The following is a 27487-nucleotide window of genomic DNA, read 5'->3' as shown; positions in this document are numbered from 1 at the left end:
ACCTCAAGATACCAGTTGCCATTGGATTTAATCTGCCATAAAAACAATGAGAACATTTCTACATGATATTGAGAGATTACAACCTTCTTTCATCCAGATTGCTTTTTTTAAGAGTCTGCATCATAAAATTGCATCCTGCTGATTTTATGCTGGAGATGAACTACCAGGAGAAGATGCTTTCTTGATTTGTGACAGCAGGGTTGGGGGAGTGAGGGGGGTGCATCAGTTATGTGTAATTTAGTGATGGTTATATCTAGTCTCTGAATTTATTTACAAAGACTTAATTTTGGTCCTGTTGAGAAAAGAGTGGAGGTGATTAAAACAAAATTTAAATGTTTGTGAACAAGGTTGTATTAGATAATGGTGGTCTGAGATTTAGGAATAGTTTGTAGGTAGTGTAATAGCTGTTATTACACTAACTGTATACAACTGAGACAGAAGAGAAAGAGCTTTTAAGCATGCAAGCCCTATAATTACGAGAAAAGATTAATTTTTAAAACTGTTGCTGTTGAATCCTGTTAGTCCAATAAAATCATTACTTCTTCTGAAACTGGACTCTGATGCAGTTAGTTATTAGTGAACTTGGATTTTCTTTTCATGCATCAATGTATGTAGGTTAATTTAAAAAGGCTTACTAGTTCAGTGCACGTTATTTTGAAGTTCTAAAGTATTCCTTTCTTACAGGGAAGGGATATGTTTCAAATAAGTAAATTTGGTAAAGGAGATGACTACTGAAAAAATTCCTTCCCAAAAGGAAGGCAGTAATGCCTTCAGAATGTGGGATTATGGCAAGATCTGTGCATCTTTTCTTAGCTCCAGGGACTTTGTGTTAGAAGGAGTAATAGAAGTTTATAATGCCTTTGTTTTTCATTCATCATACACTGTAAAACCACATTACAAGGCCAAGAGCAAATTTTTGCTCTGAGTCTAGGATAACCTTGAGGAGTTTGTTTTAAGCAGAGTGTTTGTGTATTTTTTGTGTCACCTTTTCTTTCAGTGTAGCTATCGTAGGGAATGTCTACTGATTTTTTTTTTTTTTTTTGTACTAATATTTCACTGCATAATTTAGCTTGGAAAACTTACTGGTAAATGTAGAATATTCCAACAGTCATTAAATGTATATCAGTTTCAGTTGTTTTGAGGAATGGTAAAGTTGTAGAACTCTATCCTACTTTTATTTTAGTATTTTTGGAAAATAATCAAGTTGCCTGACATTTTTCTCCATGTTTGCCTAACACATAGCAGCATGTATTCCTCTTTCAAGTGAAATAAATAAAATCATGAGTATTTACTAAACAGATGTTTGCATTGGTAAAGTCAGTGAACTGTGAAACTGAGAGAAGCTTTGAAGCAAATACGTATGTAGGAGGAAAAAAGCCACAAACCAACAGTACAAACTTTCCCAGTGGAGACTGTAAACTTTGTATTTTCTTACTGGGAACTACTACTGCTTTTTACATCAAAGTGACCTAGAAGAAGTTGACTGGTTGCTACCTTGTGTGATTGTAGGATAGGCAGAGAGGAGAAAATTAGTTTGAATTTTCATCAGTCTCAGGAGAATAGTTAGTGAGGATAGATGTGTAGGCATGTGTCCCTTTGTCTTTCATTAAATATCTGGTACTGCAAATAAAATATCAAATACACATTAGCTGAGTAGGCTTTGAAGGCATGACTTGCAGTGGAGCAGCTCATAAGTTTCAGTATTCCAGTACTGCATTACAGTACTTGCCCTCATTATCAAATATGAAAAGTAGACATATTTAAGGTACAGATATAATTGTTTTCAAGCTTACATACAGTTATCTCTTGCCCAAAAAGTTGAACAACAGTCCACATATTTTAGATGAGTTTCTCTTTAAAGAATTGCTTGTTATAGGAGTTGTATTTTGTTTAGTCATATTTATTTCTGGGCAAAGTTGCTTATAAAGAAAAAAAGAAATTACACATTTTTTAGAGAGTTTGCAAGGTTTTCTTTTGTTTAGAAAGAGTAAAGTGAGTGAGGGTGTCTTCCTGTGCCATCACCAAAGAAGCTCTTTTTTAAATCACTGAGAACTAAACTTCTTTCCAAGTGGAAAATGACCTTGTAGAAAAAGTATTGCTTCCATTGCCAGCCATAAACAGCTGTAGCTGTAATGCCATCCTGGTAGTACAATGACTTAAATAAAAGCTGAGCTAGAAGAGCTCTGGTATGTTTTATTGGGCAGTTGATATGATTGCAACAGGAAAGATGCTTTTTGATGCACAGATTATGTTTAGATTACTCAGTCTCTAAAGCTGGATCTTTTGTGAGCTTCTGGACTATTGCATAAAAGTTCACAGCCAATAATCAAAATAGGGGTTTTTTTACTGCATATTCAACAATGATACTTCACTTGGACTTTGCTATGATGACTGTAGTGAAAGAAATACAGCAAAGTGGCATACCTGCATACATATGAACTCAAGATGTAAGATTGTTTTTAAAAATAATGTAAATATGTTAATTGGTATTTTTAAAAAACTAGTGCATTGTTATTTGAAAGTAAAGAAGTGTTTAGCAGCAAAAAAAATAATAGAAATGTAAGATGGTTTTAACTATCTCATTCAATAGCTAGACTAGGATGGCTGCATAAGGTACAGAAATTTTATATGTGTTATTCTAACTTTCTGATTAAGAAGTGCACCTACTGCTTTGTAGAAGTGAGGACTTCTGCCACAAGTTTTAACCTAGGGGAAGATTCAAGGAAAACATCTAATGTTTATGTTGTAAACAGCTTTGTTCAAATAACCTGCCATGCACAAATATCCCAGGCTTCATTAAAGCTGTATGGAATTAGTGAGATTTTCATAGACATTTTTGTGGAATCAGGGAAAAAATCTGTCTTTAAATTAAGAACTTCCCATCAAGTGTTCTGTTTTCTGTGGTGCTTATGTTGGAGAGAGCTGTTAGGAATGACACACATCAGTTCTTATAGCTGTCTGCCCAAGGCTGTCTGCTCGGAGCAGTAACGCATTTTCCTGCAAGACATTGCTTTGGCATCTCAATCTCAGTAACTGGTTCTGGTACTGGTAGCATAAGTCTGTTATTGCTGCTGATGTAACTCTTCATGAAATGTTCTTCTTCCTTTAGCAGCATTAGCTGTCTCTTACTATAACTGGATTTTTTAGCTGCAAAGAGAGGAATGAATGGATCTGTCCTTCCAAAGAATACCATTGGGAAGTGCAACATGGATGGCTTTTATAAAATTTGGCTGTTTCTTTCCAATGTGTTTGAATTAGTGACCATAGTAGAACTATTTCCCTAAGAAAAGAACTTTTTGCAAACAAAATGCAGAAATTTTGAAGTAAATATAAACTAAGTAAGGTGGTTGGGGTTAGACTTGAATGGTTAGAATTGATGTGTTATTCAAAGTGCAGTTATGAAAGGCTAGAAATAAGTTGACTGCTGTATGTAAGAATTATTTTGCCAAACAGGAACAGTCATTTGTGAATGTGCAGTGTTGCAAGGTTAAAACAGAAGCTCTCCATCTCATGTCACATATATGCCAAATGAAAAATGCTGCTGCTGGTTTTTAAACAGTTCTGCAACCTAAGCCAGCAAAAGTGGCACTGTTTTAGGACAGTTCTCAACTCTTAGTTTGCTTAAAATCATCTTTTTGAAAAGGACTCAGGGCTTCTGGTCTGTATGTTGTCTTTTGTGCTTTTTATCTGTAAGTTTTGTGCTTAAAGAGAAAAAGTTTGGTTTAGGCAAGTAGAGAGGAGGAAATAAATATTTTCATATGTCTTTTGTAATTTTTTAAACTTTTTAAAAAACCAGTATGGCTCTCTTGGCTGTAGCAGTTACAGAATACTAGTGTAAACAGAATTTGAATATTTCTATTGTTATTTTAAAATCTGGAAAAACATCTCATAGATTCCTCTCTGACAGGTCACTATTTTTCCAGACAATCCGTTTTCTTTCAGTGGTAATAGGTAGAAATTAGCTCAAATAAAACTGTTAGTACAGAAAATTTGCTGATTGGACCCCTTCAATCACTTGAAGTGACTGGTTCTCAGAAGGAGGAGAACAAATCAAATGCTTTCAGTGTGTTAGGACTGTTGAATGATTTTTATTGCTGCTTGACGAGAGTTCTTTGGTGTGGGTATAAGTGTAGAATAAGTGTGATTGTCATAGAACCACAGAATATGCTGAGTTGGAAGGGGCCCATCAGCATCATTGAGTGCCCCTCCTGGCCCTGTGGAGGACACCCCCAGGAATTACATCATGTGTAAGTTTTGATCAAAACTCTGGCCTGACTTCTGTAGGAGATACAATGAAGTAGCTGAATTCTGCTTAGCCTAGAGAAGAGTCAGGGAATTTTTATACATATATATATATATATATATATATATATATATATTTTTTTTTAGTATGAAATTGAGATAATAAAGAAAAATCAATTGTATATTGTCTTCTAATACAAAATCCAAGCTAGTTGAAGTTATGCTGAAAACAATCAAAAGTGGTAGTATGTTGGTTGTTCTCTGCAGAAGGTGGTGGAGGCAACCCGTTGCCAAAAGATCTTATGTATGTGATAAATCTTAATGGGTTTCAGGGGCAACTAGAAAAGCTCATGGAAGAGAAATAACTTAGTATAACCAGTGTGATCCACTGAACCTCAGGTAGCTGGAGAGTGGAAGAGCACTAAAGGGAAAGTATTGCTGTGTTTCCTGACATTTTATATTCTTCTGTAGTTACTGTTACAGAGAGGATAACAAGGTTTGATTTGGTACAGTACAACAGTCTTATATTTCAAAAGAATGTAAAAGTCAGAAATCTGTGTTTGGTTTATATGCTGGATGAATTGCATGAGACTCTCAAAAAAACCCAACAAAACAAAGAAACCACTCAATATAGATTTATTTTTTTAATTTAGTCTATTGAAACAAGCAAGATCAAAATTGTAACTGGGAATTGGAAGAGTAATTATAGTTTTTTACTTAATTTTTCTTTATTCCTTGCATTCTGTTATTCTTTATTTTAGTCTGCTGTATCGTAGAAACACTGTTTGCTGCTAAATGCAATGTTTAAAATTCCCTAAGATTGTAAAGGATAAGCTACAAATATGGACTATCAGGCAAGCCCTGGAGATTTAGTTAATCTGACCTAGATGTTCTTTTGATGATTGAGACCTGCAGTATGTGAAAACACTTCTCAATTTCAAAATGAAACACAAGGATATCTGTTGTATAACTCAGCTGTCCTTGTAGTGACAGACACATCAATCATTTCTGAACAGGGAAGGATTTACTATAAAAAGTTTGTAGCTTTCGAGCTGTTGAGTTCATTGGCATTCGGATCAGCAGTGATATTGGAAGTTGTAAGTGAATTCAGCATTTGAATTTTACCATGTCCTAAAGAGGATTAGCTGCAAATGCAGGCAACATACTTCTTTCTTTTTCATTTTCAAGAGCCTGTTGTGTATCAAGAGCCTGTTGTGTAAGATGTTAATTCTTGACTTAGTTTTCAGCATATTTTATGTGAAACTGCTTGGTAGCTCTTAAAAAAAGCACTGAACAGGTACCGATAAGTAACTGTGGGGAGGGGAAAAAACCCAAACAAATAACTAATTGGAAAAAAAGCATGTACCTGGAAAGCTCTGTTTATATATACCACTTTGAATATGTGGCAAGACACAATTTTTCTGTAACCTTCTGGGCTGAGACTATTCTAACAGCATAGCTAAACACCCAGAGATGCTCCATGATGAGGAGCTGTGGGATTAGCATCCTGTTTTTAGCAAACCCTTACATTGACTTCATTGAATGGTTGGGTAATTGATAGGATTATATGGCCAACCATTTACTCAGCAGAACACTGTTTGCTATATATTTAGCAAAATTTTAGAGTTTTCACTGAAATTTTGCATGCTGGTTCTCTGGTGTATGCTAAATTATTTCAGAAAGATGCAAGGGTAGTAATTCTGTGCTTGGAGAATACGGGAAAAGGAAATTATCTGTGTTAAAAAGAGAGAAGGTAAATTCACATTTCCAATAGTAATTGTTTCCACTGTTTTGCAACTGAAACTTAATATTTCTCACAGCATTTTGTTAAAACTGCCTCTTTTGTGCAAACTGGCATTCAAATTTTTTAACTTGCACTTCACATTTAAACTGTAGAGATTTCTTACAATATTAAAACCTAAAAGCCTTCAAGAGTCAAAACATATTTTTCTCTGTAGGGGTGAACAGACATTTCCTTGGAATTACTTTAAGCTTAATGTGAAATAAAAAACAGGGTCCACTCTGTAGATAATATTTGTACTAAGACAAGGTAGTGTAAAGCCAGGAAATCCAAGTATCTATGGGAGGGAAAGCCAAGAGGTAAAAATGATGGATGCTTTGCACACATTTTGCTGTAACCTTTTTTAGATATGTTGGACATGAGTAGGTAGAACATACAACATGTCTTTTTGACAAATTTGACTTTTCCTGTCTTTATTTAAGAATTTACTTAAGTTGAGGAACTGCTGTTTTGATTATGGCATATGGTGCTGGGAAGGCACAATGTGGTTTTCTACACCAGATGGAGTTTCAAGGATTGAAACCTTTCCTTTGAGCCTATGTAGCTACCATGTAGCTGCAGTCTGCTTGACCAGAGGAATGAATAAGCAAAGGCTCACAACCTGGAAAAGTCAGTAACACAAAGAACTGTGGCATGCTGACAATTACACATCAGTTCCTTTGTGTATACACACATAAGGGCAAACCTTAAGTGTCTTAGCTTTAAGAGTAAATCTACAGCCTTCTGTTCTGGAGTAGGAATTGCCCTGCAGTTACTATTCCTGGCATCTGTACAGTATAGTGGCATCACCAGTATGGTGATGGTGCAGTTCAGAAACATGGTTCTCTACTTGCTAAGTTGCAGCAGTGCTGAAAACAAGTATTCCATTGTGAAGACAGTTTGGAAACATTTGGTGTAATTCTTTACCTGGAGTAATACAAAGGATTACTATAGGTAGCAGCAATAATACCCTATTAATGTGATGATAGAAGTTATTTAATGTTTCAGTTCATCTGAAGTGTATTTTTAATGAACTCCCTCAGCAGTGTTCAACCAAAAAAGAGGCTGTCTTGAATAAGATGACTGCAATTTTAATGTCTCATAAATGCAACTTAACATGATTATTTGTGAGCTTGTAGTTTCATTTAGATTTCAAAAAACAGACAATAGCTATGAAGTTTCGTTATGAATACCTGTATTATTTTTATTTTCCCTTAGAATGTTCTATGTGCAGTAATGTATTTCTTGTGGAAATATTTTACAGACTCCTGGCTTGAGAGCACACTCAGGAAGATTGAAGTGGTTTGCAAAAAAGTGTATATCAAATAAACAGGTATGACTTGTATGATGTGTTCTATGGAACTGTCATTTTATTCCAAGAAAAATTGTTTTGAAGTATTTTCTCACTTGATTTTTGTTTGTGAGAGGACATGTGACAGGCTGGTGAGGTGAACTTAATGCTGGTGTATACTTAAATACTGTTTTAGCTGAATGCACACACATGTATGGACACATATCTAGAAAAGTAGTTGTTTGGCTGAGGTATAACTGAGCTCTTCCTTCTTTTTGAAGATGGAAACTTTGGAACAGTTGGTAGAATCAACTCGAAATCTGTTTGAATGTGATAGAGATGAGATGTACTACCACCTGCTCGAACTGTGTGGTAAGTGAGCTTGAGATCTTACCCATGTTTGTAATCTGCTATCCTTTGTGATTGGAGATGGGACATAACCTGGACATTACCTGGAGAGAAGCTATATCTGGATACACAATTAGTCTGGCTACCATTTCTAAGGCATCTTGTGCAGGAGGAGATGTCAAGGGTTTGGTTTTTTTTCATCTGCATACCTGAACACTCAGTACAGGGTGTGTGGATGGATGGATGTAATATATAGACTTATGTAGTACAAGTTTTCCAATCCATGCTATTGTCTGCTGTTATAATTTGAAAGTTAATTCTGTTTTGGCTTTCACTGTGCCTAGAGAAGAAAGCCTGTACATCTATTATCTTCATAACTGATAAAAATTTGGAGTCTCCTGTAATAGGATCTGGTTCTTTAACGTGCATATATTTTTAAAATTTACTTATTTTTCCCAAGCCACAACCTAACTTTTGCATCCTTTATAGTCATGAAATAGTTTTGAAAACTGAAATTTCATTTCTGTGCTGCAGAATTAGTGTAGGATGTATCGATGAGATTTTCATTCCTCTTTTCTGTGGTTTTCAGTCTGTGTTGGTTTTGTCATTCAGTGTATTATAAAGGATTAAAATTTTGGAGATTTATTTTAAAGTATTGAAAAAATACCTTGTGTTGAGAATGGGTATGGAGCACTACAGAGTAAATTGGGACAGAAAGCATTGTAGGGATTTCTGTGTACTTCAGTAATGTGTGTACATATATGTATATATTTTATTGAGCCATTACAGGTGCTTGATATGTCTGGAAAACTTGCTTTTGAATTTTAAGTAATTTTAGGCTATTCTCTATATATGTTTTTGGTTGGGTGAGACTATTGATGCAAGCCTCTTCCCTACTGCATTTTGCTACAGTAGCTGAAGACATGAGTACTTACACAAAAAAATGTGACCAGGGACCCCGTGAGAATTTTGCTGCTTTTCATTTCCTGAAGACTTGGAAAGCTTCAGAGAAAACTGTAGCATTACCTAAGTCTGGCTTTACACATACTGGTTCACCATCAAAAATCAAGCAGGCCTGAAAATCAATCTTGTCTCAACAGGGAGAGAACCTTCCTATTTCTCCACTCATCCTGTTCACCTCTGGCAGTGACTAAGTCTGACAGTGTGCCTGCTAGGAAGAGAATCTAAGAAGATACAATTCATCAAATTCTGTCATGCAAAATCTTCAGTCTTCTTTCAGAAGACAGAACCAATTCCATCTATTCAGAGAAGTGGAAAACATTTGTGGGGTTCTGTCAGCATGAAAGACAAAAGCCATGCATAATCCTGCTTTTGACCATTTTAGATTACTTATCAAAGCTGCCCCATGCACAGCTACAGCAGGACTGTCATTGTGTACTAAAACCATAACTTCAGATCTATTTTAAGCATATAAAAAAACCCTACCATCAAGTCCAAGCAGTAATCAAAAATGCTGAAAACAGGGATTGGATTATCACAGAATAATTTATACTGGAGAAAACCTCAGGAGTTTAGGCCTAGGCCATTTCCTGGAGCTAGGATAGCTCCAAAGTCAGATCACATCAAAGCCTTGTTTAGTAAAGGTTTGGGTACCTCCAACAGTGGAGATCAAAGAGCCTTTCTGAACAGCCTGATCCAGGATTTGATCATTCTCCAGTACTCCATTCCAGTAGCTTTCAAATGTCACCTTCTGCCCTTTGCTGTGCACTTGTGAGGAGAGACTGACTCTTGAGTCAGCAAAGAATTTACAGGATTTGCATGTATAGCAGTAGAGCAAAACCTGATTTGAATGAAATGCCAATGCAGTTTATTGAGAAGGATGCTCCTGCTTTAGAGAGCTCATTTTTACCAGGGTGTAAATCAATAATGACTGAGAGTCATAAATGCTTCACAATTGGAGACTACAAAGCTAGAAAATGTAAAGGCAACAGGAAGGCACATGCTCTAGGTAGTTAAATGGTAGTTAACTATTTTCTTTCATGAAGTCCAGATTTCTGTTTATTTGCAATTGTGTACAGTGATGCATATATAAATTTAAATTACCAGTCTAGAACAATGATCAGTACTTTTGAGCTGATTTCTTATGTATCTGAAAATTTGTACAATCCTTGGGGTCTTTTCTGGCATCCTCAATATAGGAAAATATTTTAAATCTTCAAATAGATGATCATATGAAGCAGAAGCACCTGATTAATTGATGAATTATTTTCCCAAGATTTTCAATCACCTTGGATATGGATGTGTATTTTAAATGTGCTTTCATCTGAAGATTTTAATCTTGTTTCAGAAAGCAAAAAGGACTGGGGAAAGGCTGAAGGTATTTGGACTAAAATTCAAGAAGAAAATATTGTTCCTCGTGAGAAGACACTAATTTTACTTGCTCGTATATTTGAGAAAAATGGTCAGGTTGTTCCATTTGAGGTACCTAAGGTAAGTGAAGTTTACCTTTCCTAGCTAACAGCACTTATGAATATATTTCTTTTTACTAAAAAAACTAACAGTTATCATTACAGTAATTTAAATGTTCGTTTCTTTTAAAGGATAGGCCTGAAGATAGCAGCAGTGCTGCTGCTGGGGAAGAAATGAAAATACAGATGCTTTGCAAGAAAAATAAAGCAAAAGGTAAACTGAAAACCCCTGCCATGTTAATTTTAAGATTTCAATTAACTGCAGAGCTCTTCTGTGCAAACTTCCCAGTCTCTGCTAAAAACAGAATTAATTTCTGCCTGGACGTTTGCCTTTGTATATAGAACAGCAGAGTTGTGGGTCAGTGCCATTCCTTTGATTTGGTCTGTGATTAATCATTGGAAATCCATTCCTATCCATCTCATCCCAAAGCAGGGCAACAGATGAAGAAATAGCTTTACTGGGCCTTAAAAAATGGGGAGGAAATCACAGAATCCCTGAATGTGTCAGCTTGGAAGAGTGGATCATTTGGTCCAGCCTTTTTGCTCAGGCAGTCTCATCCTTGAGCACATGGAACAGGATCCTTGAATATCTCCAGTGATGAGACTCCACAACCTCTCTGGGCAGTCCGTTCCAGTCACCAGCACAAGTCATACTTAGGTGGAACCTCCTGTGCATCAGTTTCTGCCCATTGCCTCTTGTCCTGTTTCTCTGCCTCACTGAGAAAAGCCTTGGTCCCAATTAGTTGATTTCTGGTCTTTTCCAAGATGCAGGGCATTTGAATATTCTGGAAATACATATTTTCTTTATTTATACTGTAGTAAATAAATAGGCACCTCACTTGAAAGCAGTATAGAAAATAGAATTCAGTAGGTTTAAAAATTAATTTTGCTGAATGAGGAAGATTTATAAATGCAAGACACCTAGTAATTTTCTTCTCTAAGTGTAATCAGTATATATTATGGGTTGGACACAGATTTTTAAGCTCTGAGTTTTTAAAAGAAGAATGTATCAGTCATTCAGACATTTAACGTATATTGTTAGTGAAATTATCATCTAGAGTTACTCAGTCTAAATATTCAGTTTATTTAGATTAGCAGTCCGAAGTTGAGTCTGGACATTCTGCATACTGGTAGTGCAGTACCATGTTATGTGTATGAAATTAAGAATCATGCATTATGGCAGACATTTGGAAATTCTTCGTGCTGGTGACTGTTGGGTATCATAAGAAGATGAGAAATGAAGAAATGTTTTCATTGAAAATCAGATGAAATCAAGGGAATGTACTTCATTACATTTTCACTAGGAAAGTGTTCTGTGCCTTTCATATCATAAATGATCAAGTGAAGAGCAGGAGGAAACTAAATAACTGCCTTAGACTTGACAGTGAGACTTTAAAACAAAAATGTAAAATAATACTTCTGTGATAACTTCGGATATTGAACTTAGCAATAAATCACTTCTGCATATTCTTTTATTTAAAGGTGCAATATTTGAGAGAAGGTGGTCTAGAGCTATTGGGAATGAAGGGGAAAAAATGTTCCAACTATATTGGAAAACAATTTGTCTTCTTGGAAAACTGTTCTCTTGGCCTTAGAAAAAACCTAAAAAACCTAAGTTGTTGCCTTTTTTATATAACAGTATCATGTAATTTTGGTGTGAATGTAATGGGGCAGCTTTTTGATGGGAAAAAGATTAACACAATCTAGTTATGTAACTATTTCAATGAACTTTCCAAGTCTGACACGTTTTGATAATCTGTTCTCCAAAGTGCTTGATTTATGCAAAGTCATATTTTCATCTTTGTCTTGATTCCTCAGTGTGAGAACTTGACTCTAGGGGATCATGTAACACATATCCCAAACAGTCACAATTACTGAAACAGATTTGACTGTCTTGAGAACTGAGACTTTCTTGGCAAGTTGTCACTTTTCTAACAAATCTTTCTGCTTGAAATAGCTGGTATAGCACAATATGATTTTGAAACCAAGAAATTTCTCTTTTGAATGCTAATATATTTTAATAATTTTAGATGCCATCTGAAGAAGTAATAAGCTCATAATACCTGATCAGGGATATGTCTTAATTCAAGATTGATCTAGGTGTGCTTCAAACATGCTTCTTGCAGAGATGCAAAATGAAGTTAAGGAAAAAATCTAAACAGGATGATCATAGGACTGACATACACAACAGAATGGATAGAAATATTTTTAATTCTTCATTGAAGTAGTCATTACAGTAAAACCTGAAAATTAAATATATTTCTTTGTAGAAGGAGATCTTACATGTTATGGACTGTGATAATTGTTAGTAACATATGCCTGACATCTTGACCACTAGGGGCCAGGTCTATTTCTGTACCCAACTGATAAAAGTAATATCTAAACACAGGGTGAAATCTTAGTTCAGTCTGAAGACAGCAGAGCTTTTGTAGGATTTTCTAAACATAAGGAGAATTCATCAGTTTGCTGCAGGCCAAACTTGCTTCAGACCTCCAAGTAAAAGTGGTGGAGGATTTCAGGCCCTTTCTTATGTGATCCTGTTGTTTTTTCATTGCTCTTTTGGTTGACAGTGCAATTACTCTTGTAATGTCAGACTGTCTTGTATACATGAAACTGAAATGCACAGAAATTAATTTAATTTTTACTAAGATGCTGTTACCCTTTATCTCTCTTCCTATATATATTTAGCAAAGTTTCAAGCATACAAAGTAGATTATGAGTGGCTCTGGAAATTCTAATTATTAACTTGGTGTAGGAATCTGTGTGATGTAAATAATAAATTCTATGCACAGCCATTTCTGTGCCTTCATTTCAGGAGGTTTTTGTGTATACTTTTTGGCTGAAGAAGTTTAAGATGCAAACTGAAAGGCATACCAACAGTTTTGATTAAAATTCCATAACACACTGTACTAAGTGCAATTAGTGTAATGCTTCTTATGACATTAGGATTCAAATGAGTTGTCTTCATCTTTACTTTGAAAGTAGAAGAAAAAAGCTTAATGCTTAGCTGTGAAATTTGTAGTGATAGTCCAACTATTTCTGATAAGTTTTAAAGGTTACTGTGGCTGTGATTTGAACTAGCAAAGGAATTACTTTATGAGTCATTAAAAGAAACGTGTAAGCACTGTTTAGATGTAAAAGATCATTCATGGTTCTTAACACAGCTTTCTAGCATATGTTACAGCGTGGATGGCAGTTCTGGCTGCATGTTTATAGCTGCATAATCTTGTTTCAGAAAAATAAATGACTGAAAACTGTGCTTATCATTTTTTCCCCCTTTTTGGTAACATCTTTTCATACACTGACAGTTATTGTGAATGCATGAAATAAAACTGTTAATCAGTCAAACAAATGCAGTGTAGTTTACTTGCTAAATATCTGTATATTTGTAAATTGTATGTTTTGTATAAATCTTGTCGTAGCCAAATAATTTGATCTCCCCATATTGGAATCGCCTCCTATATTATTTGTTAAATGCTGTTGTGATCATGCACCAGACACTGTAACTGTATAACCCAGAATTAGGTGTTGCTTTAAAAATCCTGAGTCTTCCCCTTCTAACCAGCTATGTTGATATTGAAGCAGCAGCCAGATATAAATGAAGAGCAGTAGCAAACTTTTTCTCCTGTAGAAGTGTGTGTTGATTGTTTGTATACAGGCAGTTCTGAGCAAGCTGTGATCCGCAGCTCTGGCCTTAAAAATGTAAGCAAAGGATACATAGATTTAAGATGGACTTTTTTCAGTGAATAGGTGATTTCTTTCTGTGATCAACGTTTTTGCAGTATGACATTTCCTTTTGGCTTTCTTACTCTTTTTTAGAGGCCTACACGATTTTCAGTGGAATGCAGGAGAAGGATGAGTCCCGTTATCGTTCCTGTGACATCCTTATAAAAGCGTTGTTAGCACAGAATTGTCTTGATGAAGCCCTTGATGTGAAACGCATGTAAGGCTCTTCTGTGTTTGGGGGACTTTTATTGGCTTAGATAGAGGGGTTAAGTAATTTCTGGATCATTTTCAGGTGAGTCCTTATCTTTTAATGAGAAAACAGGTCATGACTAGTGATTAGGAGCTGTGGTAAGAAATACACCAGTGTTTCATAGGGCGATACGCCACATTTTAAAAAAAGATACTAGAGTGACAGTGTGTATGGCTAATAACTCATTTCAAATAACAATCTGAACAAATGTACTTGGCAGGAGAGTTGAAAGTCTACCCTTCTGGCAGTCTGCCTTTTCCTCTTTAGAGCAATATCCAAACAGACAAGATTCCTTCACTTAGCTGCCTGTGAGCCTTCCCCTGAATGCCTGTCCCTGCTGCTGTCTTACCCTGCCCACACTCCCTGGCAGCTGGCTGCCTGCCAAATGCAAAATGGTACGTTTGACTGTGATGCCAGTGGCTAAGAGATGACCATAAACCTTAGATCCAACTCTTACACTTCTGAAATAAATCCAACCTGCTGTCACGAATTATTAGAAGGAAAGGAATCAAATTAACCTTTAGTGAGTTGTATGATACAGCACTTGCTTTAATGATTGCCTGTAACGTGTGTTCTGGTCAGGTTATAGGCTTTAAAGCATTGTGACTTGTCAATTTAGAGTTCAGAAGAGCAAGAATTCAAGTTTAAGGGTTTTAAGTCTTTCAATTTTTTCAACTAAAGCAAGACTGGTGGTTGTCATCGAGTGTGCTCAATAAATGAGTACAGTCAATTTGAAAGTGCCTGTAGGGGAATTATCTGATGTATAGAGTACTGTTAAAAAACCTAAAAGGTTTTAGAACCAACTTAGTTTCTAATGTCCAGGAACAGTCTAGTGTAAGATGATAGTGATTATTTTAATGTTTTCTTTAAAAGTGTTTAGATTGGAGAAATGTCTTTCACTGAGAAAGTGTTGGAGTTCTGCTTTCAGAAGAACAAATAGTCCTTTTGCAAATAGCTCTCAGCAACTGGGCTTTATGATAAGTAATGTTTGTGCCTGCAGGATATATGGCTTATATTAAAGGAAAACTAAATCAGTTTATCAAATTGATCTCCCTGTAAGGCAAGTAACTGATAAATCTTTGCGAATAGAAGATGAAGTGGAAATGTTCTATGGAGTACAAAGAACGTCTATAAAATTTAGGTAGTTTGTTTCAGAAAAAATGCTCAATCATCTAAAGATGTATTGGAAGGTTCTTCAGGGAAGAAGCTTGAAACATTGTACTGAAGATTTGTACATGGATCCACTGCTTCCCTGCTCTACAGCTCAAACACACTTGTAAGGAAGAGGCACAAAGTAGTGGATAATTCCAGCAGTAATTTGCAGATTGGAAGAGAAGAAAGGACGTGGTGGTTTGTTCCTAGTAATTTTGTCACTTTAGATAAGTGTTTAGATAAGTGTAGTACATAAATTCAAAATTCAGGGGAAAAAATAATTTAAAAGATTGAAAAGGTCGGAGATGTGTTAAGCCTCTGAAGTTTGAGAAGTTTAGGAGTAAAGTAACAGGATTTTATAAGGGATTTTCTTCTTGGTTACTGGTCAAAGCCAACTATGATCTAACCCTGGTGCTTTTCACAACTCTCCTACTCCATCTTGTAGCGTAGAAATGCCAAATAATGACAATCTGAGAAGCTTCTGACAGCTTACTGTTGCATCAAAACAGAAAATGTTTCATATGGGTTTTGTTCATGGCATATCTGTGTGGTTTTCTTTCTAGTAACAATTATTTTTATATTAAGCATTTTAAAAATCTTTTAAGTTCTAAGTAATCCACTGAAATAGAGAAAGTGATGGGGTGTGTGCCTGTGATTGAGGAATAACAAATCTGTGTGCTCAGCACACGTTTCTGGATGCTTCAGAATTTTTCCAGCCTCATACTAAAAAGAGATTACTCCTACAAAGCCTAAATGTGGGTGGTGGTCTGAAACTTTTGCAGCTCCTAATATTTTCATAAAATACAGGAAAGCTACCTTAAGTTAGATACAAATTACTCATTTTACTGTTTGAAGCCAAATTTGAAAGGTGAATAATATGTAAATAGTCTTACTGTGCACATTAGCATAGGCAACAAAATAACTGCTTTTTTAAATAATTATAAAACATCCAATAAATTCAAAATGTCCCTCTGTTACCTGAATTGAAAAACTTCCATGAGAAAGTGATGTGGGAGAAGTAAATAGCACTCCTGCACTGCCTTTGAAAGAAACAAACACCAGACATCCCAGAACATTACTGATCTGTTGGTCAACCCAAGTGTAGTTGCTTTCACATTCTAGAACTGTTTTGAGGAATATTTACTGCATTTAGTCCAAGAAGTTTTAAATAGAAATTTAGGAGTATTGGAATGATGGATTAGTTCTGTAATAGTAGCTAACATCTATTTAATCACACTAAAGATTGGAAGATTGGAGAAAGTAAATCCTTTGTTATATGTAATTTACAGTCTCATGCATGAATTGTTGACTTAAGGGCTTTGACAGATGGGACAAAGGGAAAAAAAAAAGGCGGAACTGAGCAGTGGGTGCTTAGGCAGGGATTAAGGGGATTGGTTGGGAGAGGAAGAAAATCCCGAGTCCACTGACTGCATTTGTGAGCCTGGGAGGCTGAAAGTGACTGAGAGGATAGTCATATTGTGTGCAATGTGAAGGATTTTCTTGGGATTGAGGAGAACAATTTAGCAATGACCCTGCTTACCTCCCAATCCGCTCAGCCCCTAAGTTCAAGTAGGTAGGCTGCTCAGTTGTTTGCCACAAGATGATCAGTGAGGTTTATCTTGATTGCTGATATGGTAAATGGCAATGCCCCCCTTTGCTCTGTAGAGATTTTGTAATCTAGAAATGAACATTTGTAAAGTTATCCTTATATATTAAAAATGGGGCTTGGCCATATGTCATTTAGGAGCAGGAACATTTTGTAGTACAAGACCGATGTGATTGCTGGTTAGTCTCTCTTGACTAATTTCCAGAGTGTTAGAAAAGCTTTAGCAGGGTTACTAAAGTAAAGGCTGTCTTTGCTCTACTTACATGAAGTTTTGTATTACAGGAGACAAGGAATTGATAAGCGAAATACCATTTTAGTGTGGCTAAGTCAGCAAATGTAGGATGTTCGCTTTAAAACCTGTATACATCTAGATGACAGAAATTTGAAAATTAATCAACCAAATGATATGGTGTTAGTTCATAATATGCTTTAGTTTATGTTTAAAATATACAGTGCTGAAAATAAATGTTTCATTTTTATTGCTGAAAGAATAGTTTTATATTTTATAATTATGGTGACTATTGAAAAAAGAAGAAAAAGTATCCAGCTTAGGATACAACAGAACAATGCAGGGCATGCAGTTATTTTAGTCATCTAATATGTCAGCATTCAAGAATCTGAACCGATTGTTTAAAAAAAATCTTGTACTTTGTTTCTTTTGTTGCTCACTTCCAACTTTGTCATCTGTCAGAATGCAAAAAAAAATTATCCTTCTATAACCATTGACAGGATAACACAAAAGCTGTCTCCAGGTCGATATTTTGCAGCAATATTTTTAACATACGAACAGTAGTTTTTATAATTTCACCTTGGTGCTCAACCATTTATTATCGTATCAGAAGCATGTCAGTAATTCCTTTCTAAATGTCTGCTTCTTTTAGTGCTGAGACCCACATCAAGGGCTTCACACTGAACAGTGCTGCCAGCAGCCTCCTCATCATATCGCAAGTTAGGCGGGATTATTTGAAAGGTATGTCACAATGCTTGACCTTTACGTCACATTAATGCCTCTGCAGATTTTTCTTGTAACGCCCTTCGAATACTTGGATAAAGGAGTCCATTTAGCAAATTACCTGCTTATCAAGAGCCTTTTGTGGTAGCTGAGAGACGTAAATTACTGTACATGCATTTATAATACAGCTTGAATATGAATGTACTTGTCATTTGACCACTTAGTCCAGTTTCCATTCCATTTAACACAAGATGGGTTTTCTTAAGATGAATCACAGCTCTTCAGACATGCAAAATTTGTGCTCCAGAACGAGAGAAAGTACAGGCTTTCAAGTGCGTTAAAATTCACAGCACAAGTCATTTTGCTTTGGAAATTAACATACTTTAGAGCATCTGAAACAATTCCCAGCAGTTGTTTCTTGCATATTGTGTTGGTTGTGTGAGATACCAGATGAGTTAAATTGACTGTTAAATGTGTATGATTGTGAACTAAATGATTATAATATTGATTTAAAAACTTAATCAAATACTTTTTAATAGTTCTCAATACCAAGAGTAACAAAATACTCTGGTTTTCTTTTTAATGTAACAATGATGATAGTGAAGAAAATGGTGTCTGAAGAGTACGTAAGGGTACCCAACAAGATGGTGCATAAAGTTTGCAGTTGCTTTATTTTCAGCATTGGCTGCTTTGCAGCCTAGAGATCAGCTTCACAGTGTTATGTCCTACTTATTTAGTTGGGCAGTAGAAGTCTTGTGAGAGAGGAAAACTCTGCATGCAGGAAGTTGTACATGCAGGGCAATGTCTTTTATGTCCATGCAAGTCTAAGTACAATGTTGATAGATATTTTTGTCGGTACCTTTAGGCATGAAAGCAGCTATGTACAAACAAATTCAGTGTATTGAGTTGAGTTTATAAGGCCTACCAGAAAATCCACTTTGATTCTACCATCATGACATTTTATTTCATTCCATCGTGCATAGCTGTATTAGTAACCCATACCTATGTAACATCAGCTACATTAAAATACTCTAGATGAGCATTTAGGAACATCTTCTCACTTGTACTTTTTGTTTCCTGTGGCTGATAAACCTGTTTTCTTCCTCAATCAGTCTCCAGTTTCATGTCATTGGCAGGTGTCATCCACTGAAGTATTTGTGATGATTGGTATTGCTCCTTTTGCTCTTGGCAGATCTTTTTTTTCTGCTTTCAAGGCCTTCACCTGACTTTCCTGTCTGATTTTATTCTAATAAATCTTCTCTGCTTTCTCCTCTAATATGCCATAAATTTTACCAGTTTTTCCTGAATATTGCACACCAAAAGTCTTCCCTTCTTCAGAACATCAGTGATGTTTCTATATCCTGCTAGTCTCTTGCACTGGGGCTTTTTAATCTAGCATACTAAATCCTCTAACATCAACTCTCTTCCTTGTCATACTCTAAAAAAATCTCACTTTTTGCACAATGCAAAGTTTCTCAAGCTTGTGGAATTACATTACTTTGCAAAATTATATTTTCATATATCTTGTGCATTAAACAAGTTTTATCTGACAATTTTATTGAATAGTCACACTTAATCCTTGTTTCTGTTTTGAGATATACTACTTGTCTTTGTCTAAGTGAAGCCTTGAAAATGCAAGCTACTAAGTATTTCAGCCATACAGGTAATTTTCTAAGGCTCATAGATTTTCTTAAATATTTTTTGGCATGGGGTTTTTGTATAGATTATCCAAAATATTTTTTGCCATGGGGTTTTTGTAGTCTTTTGGTGGTGAGCTACATTTGACCTACATCCTGTGATGGCTTTCACTTGTGTAAAACCTGCTTGCTTTACATACCTCATTTAGTTCATCAGCATTCCTTGCTGTCTAATGTGGTACAGTTAAAAGGTTTTATGGAGGCCTCTAAGTGTATTCCTAAGAGCTCTGATATCTTGTAGCAAGAACTTGGTAAAAGCTAGGTTGCTTTAAGAGTCAGAACTTGCCTTTCGTGGTAGGAAATTTGCAGAGTTTATAGGAATTTATTTTGAAAGATGCATGGTTGGTTTTTACAAGCAAATAGTTACCTGCAGAATTTCCCACTATGCTGCTAGTACCTTACTTCTTGCAGTAGTTCTGCACATATGCAGCTTTCAAATCTTTCTCTGTCCTTGTTCTTGAGAAGGCTGGTTGCACTCTGTGTTAGGAGAAGGTCCATACCTAGTTAGGAGAGAATTTGAACTTGGCATGTGTTCTGAGATTGCTTTTTAAATGTTGTGAATCTTGCCCCCCCCCCTCCACCATGTATTGCTTCTTTTTTTTCCCTAAAAATAAGATTGTGGGGCAGAAAAAAACTGCCTGTGAAGGAAGCCTAGGCATACAGGATGTTTTTTGCTTCCTCTCATGTAAAGGGTAACACTTGGTTTCTGCAGTACCTGCATATTGAATTGGAATGGCAATGCTGTGGAGTTCATGTGGGTGTATATTATGCTAGGAGTGTTATCCCTTGCTATTATAATTATCATCTGTGATTAATCCTGCCTGTGCTGGTAAAGAATAAGAGATTTTTACCAGAGGGGCATGTCTTTTTTGGTGTGTTTGCTCATGGATAACATAAATTGACAGGAATTCTGCTTGGAGAAATGAGGGTGACTTCATCAGCTGTGGGTTTGGGGAATTTGTGGCAGATGGACAGGAGATTGAGCTTGTGTGTTTTAACATGTAATTGCTGTAATCTTAGGAGTTTCTGAGGTAAGAGTTGAGTTCTTGGTTTTTGTTCTTTCAAGGAAACTTGTATCCCATAATTCTGTTTAAAAATTAAATTTTGGGATACAGATCTTTCATGCACACTTAAAAAGAGAAATCTCAGTATTATAATTCATCTGTTTCTATAATGAACTACATTTTTAGGCTATATTTATTCTTAAATATACAACATTTTTGGTTTTTAGAAAAGGAAATTGATTGTGGTATGGGGAAAGAAAAGAGTCAGGACTTCAAAATCATAGGAGAGGATATTTATGACACACCTGCTTTCCTCAAGCTGGTTACAAACAAATTATTTCAATGTTGAAAGTAGCTTAATACTTCTTATTATGAGATATTACAGCCTTTCAACCTAAATTATTGTTGAAAGTTTTTATTTGTGTATATGCATTCAAGTTAGAATTCACTCTAGTGATTGCAGGGCTTAAAGAAATTTTTTTTCTGTACTTATTTTAAATGGGTAGGATTAATGATGCCAGCAGCATGGTGCTTTCTGAACCAAAGTCTGATTTCTGTTTCCCTTATTTCTTTACCATTGTTAGATGCCTTGGCTGTTTTAAAAGGAATGCTTGACAGTGGCATGTTGCCTACTAGACCAGCAGTTACTGCTCTCATTCAGGCCCTGGCAGAAAAAGGAGATGTAAAGAACCTGCAAGTACTTGAGAACATCCTGGGAGACGTCACAAAATCAATTCGTTTACCTGACTCACTAATGTCTAATGCAATTGCATTGGCTCATACAAAAAGGTAAGTATTTCTAGGACTGTGTATTTCATTCTTTTCTGCAATGTGCTGGGAAATCTCTTGCATTATCCATTTCATTCAGTTTCCATTTTTACAGTGTCCCAGATGTTAAAATTCTAGTTGAGTATGCTGTGCAGTTCTGTTCTGGTATACAGAACAAATTTGGGGTTGAAAATTTAATGAAATACAGGTATAATAACTGTGAAGCATTGAGGTCTTTTTTGTAATTTAGCTTTGATACCTTTGTTCCAGTGTGCATGTAAAGTGTTTCCTTGGTGTTACATCAAAAGCTGTATGAAATCTGAGGGTAAAATGGAATTACTTCGTCAAACATAGCACCCAGAGATTATATAAATATATATTAATATATATTTTTTGTTGTTGTTTGGAAACAAAAATCTACTACCTGTTCCAGCAGTTGAAATGGCAATGAATTCTTGTTTTAACCTTCAAAGTGTGTAAGCCAGATGTCTATCTGTGGAGTGAGGTCTTTCCTTGGGTTTTTGTTTTTTTTTTTTTTTTTTTTTTTTGGTAAGAACTAAAAAAGCTTGGCTGATACTTTAGGCCACAGTTTAGTTATCATAGTTATCCCCACACTTCCTAGTATCCTGTGATTGAGCTGTTTGTTCAGTATCGTGCTCTGTGTGTATTTCTGGTTTAGTTGGTACATTGGTACTGTGCTGGTTTATCCTTTGTCTAAAATTGGATGAGGAAGCACCTGGAGGAGATAGGGCAAAGTCATCTTTTCCAATATACTTTGCAGGAATCAGTCTTCAGGAATCCTAAGTATTCTGTTGTTTCATTTCAAACTGGTTTTGTTGGGTGGACCTCCTGTGCCTGACTTGGCAGGGAAGCTGTAGAGCTCTGTAGTACATCACAGATTGCTGATTGCCTCAGGCATGTCAGGCCACAGGGAGCAGATCAGTGGTCCTTGGCACACAGTTCTAGTGCATGGACTTGAAATGAAATGCTTCAGATGGGAGAGACACTTCATTATTTGTGTTATAAGCTGCTTATTTTCCTGTATTTCTGTGTCATAAAAGTGTTGCAAAGTCAGGCTGTGCTCTTAAGTTGGAGATTAAATAAATAAATTAATTGTTGCATGCGGGTAGAGCATCAACTTTTCACATACCAAAACTAACTTGATGTATGAAAAGACTGAACAGTGTAAATGATATGCACCCTATATATTCTTAAATACCTTGCAGTCTCCACCTTTATAACTCTGAAAAACAGATTATTACAGATATGTCCAGAACAATGTTCATTTATTGGTAGTTCTGTGTTTCTGACTCAGTTTTCAAAGCATTTTTCATAGCTTTCACATGTGCTGCATTGCTGCTTCACCTAAAAGCATTCGTTGTGCTCAGTTTTCTTTTTCAATTTAATTAGGTTTTAGAGTGGACTGGTAAGAGATGTTGTCATTTGAACTTTTTAGAATGCTGGAAGTAGAGTCTGCGCTTTGGTGAATACTTCTTGTGTTATTAGCATTTGCTATACTTAAGCCTTAAGATGAAAAGCATAAAGATATAATGACCAAATTACATTTAGTATTGTCTTTTGCATCCAAAAGGGCAGGCATGGGAGAAATCAGGTAAATAATTAATTACATTGGATAAAAATACTTAAATTGCATGCATTTATTATTCAGGTACTCTCTGTTAATGTTTAGATTTTGCCTTCTAGTTTTGCAGGATGCATTTTCCTAAAGCAACAAGCTGAACTCTTCTTTCTTAATGAGGAAAAAAGTGTGTCCAAAATACATAAACTTTGTACAGGTCAAAGGCCATTAAAAATTATTTATTGGATAACTGATTTATTCATTCAGTCATAAATTGTTTCACTTTTACAATATCTGAGTTAATAAAATTTTTTTGGTCAATGTTTTTTCATCAGCCATTTCTGGTAAATACATGCTTGATGTAGAAAACAAAAACTTCATTGTAATTGCTTCTTTAGGTTTAGAAATCTTGATTTCAGAAACTGAGCCAGTTCAATCTCTTCTCCTAGTAATGACCTTGATGCTGCTGTGAAATACCTTGAGCCTCTGCTTATCTCTGGTGCCCAGAATCCTGATCAAGCTGTCAGAAGTATTTCCTATTTGTTAAGAAAGGTGTCTGAGGAAGGATTAGAACCAGCTTTGGAAAAATGTAAGTTAATTGCAATGATATTTAAATATTCTGACTCAACAGAGGTGTTATGAAAGAGCTATTACACATAAAACCTGCTCAGTCAGCATAAATCATGCCTGTGAAGTTTACAGAAGCAGCTTTTCAATCAAAGATTTTCCTCATGTACCCATCATTTTGCAGTTGGTGCGATGGCAGAACGAGTGGCCAGTCAGTGTGGAATGTACAGACCTGTCACCGATCTTTTCCTTCAGTATATCAGTGCAGACAGAGTGGATGATGCCAGATCGTTGATACAGGTAATGACATAACAAGAGGTACAGAAATGCTTAGAGCTCTTCAAAGGTTAACTGAGAAATTGTCAGAAAGAGATGTTGTGCAGCATAGGCTGCTGCTGGGATGCATTTGAATTACAATGTGAGTAGCAGTGCACACTTTAGACTAAACCATGGGCTTGTGCTCTAGTTCTGAGAGCAGCAGTGTGTGCCAGAGTCAGGGGCATTTTTTGTCTTCCAGTAACATGAAGGAAATAAAGGAAGTATTTGTATATTGCAAATACTTTTCTCCAAGTTCTCTGTTAGATGTCAGTTGTTTCTTGCAAACCATTTCCTTGCAACTTCTCACCTAATTTCTTAAGTGTTGTAAACATGGTATCTTACAGCTGCAGTTTGCAAAACAGAAGCAGGCTTGTCACGGACTTTACTTCACTTGGCTGTAATATTATATATATTGTATTCAGGGTTTATTAAGAGCTGAATTTGCTTTCTATTTGACTGTCACAGATGCATCAAAACCCAAATGTTGGTCTCTGGGTCACAGTCTCAGCTGAGTTAGGAATTGAGACAGCTGCATTTGTGCCATTTGTGTGGAGCTAAAGACAAGCCAAGCAGGAGATGGGATGAGCTGCTGGAAACAGGCTCTGTCAGGAGGCTCATCCAAGCAGGAGACAGTCTAGCAGTCAGACTGATGTGTGCATAGGCTCCTGCCTCAAATCAAGGCCTCTTATCATCTCCTGATACTGCATGCTACTCATTTACCAGTTCCTAAGTATTTTAAACTCTTAAAGAAAAAGCTCTGCTTCATCCATGACATGTTTTATGATATTCCAAGACACTACCAACAAAACTTTCAGTTAGTTCTGGTGCAGAGAGTGGTGTATTACTTGTAATTCCCGTACATTGTGTAGGGCTTTGCCTAACTGGTCATCTGAATATTAAATTAAATGAAGACTACAATTTTGCCATAAAACCCTCTTGCTATATAGCTAGAAACATCAAAATGCAAAAAAATTCTCAAGTTATTCTACTCTTCCTGATTTGTTGATTGCTCTTTGATTGATATGGAATGAGTAAATGAAAATTGGGTCCTTTTTCTCCTTTTGTGAAGTAAAATGATAGTATTCCTAAAATTTTCCAGAACATGGAGTAATATCCATGTATATATTCCTGAAACTTCTTACAAGAGCATCCAGCTGTTAGAATTAAATTCATGGCTCTATAGCATACTTGAAATCAGCTTGTATACATTGTGTCTTAATGGACAATTTAAAAATACCTTGTTATAAGTGCATATTTACAGGTAAGCTTGAGTTGGAACTTCTGTGCCTAGGAGAAAAATAGGGGATTTTATGGCTCAGGAAAAACTTGGAGCTGTGTTAAACATTTGTGACTGCTATGTGGATCAGGTATTCCACTAATAGGAATCCACCAACTGGAGGATAGGAATAATCACTCTCCATTGTTATATTTTGGAAAGTAAACAACAATCTAATTGAACTATTTTGCTTGTAATCTAAAATATTAGTATATACATGGAGACTTCTTGCTTTCAGAAATGCATCTAAGAGTCTATTTAAAAGTTTATGAAGCAGCTGCAGTGTCTGCTACTGTCTGGAGGGAGAATGCTTTTACTGATGAGAGGCAGAAGGGATTTGATATTTCAGCATGAAAGGGAGCTGTGGATAACGTTTCTCAAACTAGATTCTTTCTTCTCAGAGCAGTTACTGGCAGTAGGTGAGAATGGCTAGAACTGGTAATAAAATATTGCAAGTTTCTCTCATCAGTGCTTTGCCCCTGTTTAGCACCATAAAGCCACTTCTTGTCTGTTTGCCTAAAGGAAGGAACCTTCACACCTTTTCACCTAGACCTTAAGGAGCTTGTAAACCATATTATTTATACAGAATACTCATCATGGCATAACCCAAATTTTCTTGTTTGCATATGTCTGCAATACTAGTTGAATGTACAAAAATCATGGTCTGTGTTTTCACATGCACAATATTCTCTTTTTCCTGTGCTTTTTGGTACTGATATTGTACAGCTGGTAAAAAAACCACACTGTGCATTTTTAAGAGTTCTAAGAGTGACATCTTTGAGGAACATACACTTAATATTGTCTTGTGTATTTTATTTTCTCCTTGTTTCTAAAGTAAGATCGATTTTTGATTTTTATCTGGTCTGTCTCAAACTTTTTTAAGTTCAACTTCTCTTTCTCAAACCCTGTCTATTGCAGTTGAAGCCTTTTATAAAATAGAGAGATTGAAATCAGTCCTTTGTATGCATAAGTGTAGGTAATTATACTTTAAAGAGAACTTGCTTTGTACATTTTAATTTTTATAAAGAAACGAGCAGTTATCTCCCTGACACCTTATTAAATGTATAATTAACCTTATGATCCCTAGCTCACTTGTGAATGCTTGGCAGTATAATTGGAGAGGAATAGTGTTTCTCTTTTTCATTCTTTTGCAGTCCTAAACCTCTTTTTTGTGGTATATTTGAAGTATTAGTTTAATTCTTTCCCCTATTGTTTTAAACAAACTTTATCCCTACCATTTAAAAAATGTTTACCAATGAGGTGCATTAAATGAACTTGGTTTGTGGTTGTTTTTTTTATTTTCTTGTCAACCTAATGCTCAATTATTTACCTTATAAATTGTTAGTATATTGTTTTAAGCATCTGTAATTGGAAATTTTCACCTTAGTAATTTTGTTTAGCAGTAACCTACTCGTGTCTGCTACATTAATCATTTCTTTGTCTTCAGAGGTGGGGTGCAATAGTTCAGGAGAAGAGAACTTTGGGGCGTTTTATGGCTAGATCAGCCTCTCAACCTGGACAGGTACAATATTTTTTTCATGTATACAATTTCATATGTCACAAAATACTATTTCATCAACCTTTGTTGAAGTGTTTAGAACTTCACATTTGACAGCTTTACTGGGTTTCTTGGGGAGGGGGAGGTTAATTTGCAGAGCTGGTTATTTTTAAAGAATAGTTTACATTATGGAGCATGATGGAAAGGAGGGTGTACTTAGTATTTTTCTGTTGTTTTGGTTATTTCCTGCATTTTCCATGTTACACTGTACATCCTACAAACATTGTGCTTAGAATGTTTTACTGCATTATCCAGCTCAGTATCACAACCTGAAAGTCCTTATTTTATTGGCTACATTGTACAGATACAAATGCAAGTTAAAACCTCAGCCTCTCCCTGATGATAAAATGCCTCTGTGTTTACATTAAAAGACGTATTTCATATTACTTGTTATGGTGGTTTGGACGCGTATCTAGTTGGAGCATCTGTTTAGATTCCTGGCTTTGTCCTCATTCCCTGTAATATTTTAAATGCTCTGTTCATATGCTTGCTCTACTCCTCTCCCTTCCTCCTCCTATTGCCCCCTTAAAGTAAACAAAATAACCCCAAAACAAATAAAACACAAATCCAAAGGCCAACAAAGAAACTCCAACCCACACAAAAAAGCCTTAGAACACGCTAAAAAAAAATCAAACAACCCCCACCCCTCAAGCCCAACATTGAACAACAACCAAAAAAGCCCTGAAATACACACCCAAGCAAAACCATATGGATTTCTCTTTCATATAGGAGCAGCATCAGGAGACATCTAGCACACAAACTAGAATAATTTTTTTTTCAAATGAGCCAAATGCACATTTATGTTTTGTGGAAATTGCCATTAAATACTAGTAGATTTTAAGTTCTTCTGTTGAAGGGATGATGATAAAGATAATGTGATAAACACTATTGTTTGTTGTCCTTAAGAAGGAACTAAAAACGTGTAAGTCTCCCATCTCATCAAG

At 35.8% G+C, this 27487-nt stretch overlaps 1 protein-coding gene across 1 annotated transcript in view; it reads left to right on the top strand.

The window, feature by feature from the left end:
- Positions 1-27487, top strand: part of LRPPRC (leucine rich pentatricopeptide repeat containing) — an 87564-nt gene that overhangs the window by 54884 nt on the left and 5193 nt on the right. The window contains exons 27-36 of the mRNA XM_050971875.1: positions 7287-7355; positions 7595-7685; positions 9970-10112; positions 10223-10304; positions 13910-14033; positions 17706-17794; positions 21062-21266; positions 23274-23413; positions 23576-23691; positions 26433-26507. Coding sequence (XP_050827832.1) covers positions 7287-7355; positions 7595-7685; positions 9970-10112; positions 10223-10304; positions 13910-14033; positions 17706-17794; positions 21062-21266; positions 23274-23413; positions 23576-23691; positions 26433-26507 — 1134 coding nt within the window. The remainder of the gene's footprint in view (positions 1-7286; positions 7356-7594; positions 7686-9969; positions 10113-10222; positions 10305-13909; positions 14034-17705; positions 17795-21061; positions 21267-23273; positions 23414-23575; positions 23692-26432; positions 26508-27487) is intronic.

Source organism: Serinus canaria, chromosome 3 (genome assembly GCF_022539315.1).
Source record: "Serinus canaria isolate serCan28SL12 chromosome 3, serCan2020, whole genome shotgun sequence".
Classification (NCBI taxonomy): Eukaryota; Metazoa; Chordata; class Aves; order Passeriformes; family Fringillidae; genus Serinus; species Serinus canaria.
This window is presented reverse-complemented; position numbering and strand designations above follow the sequence as displayed.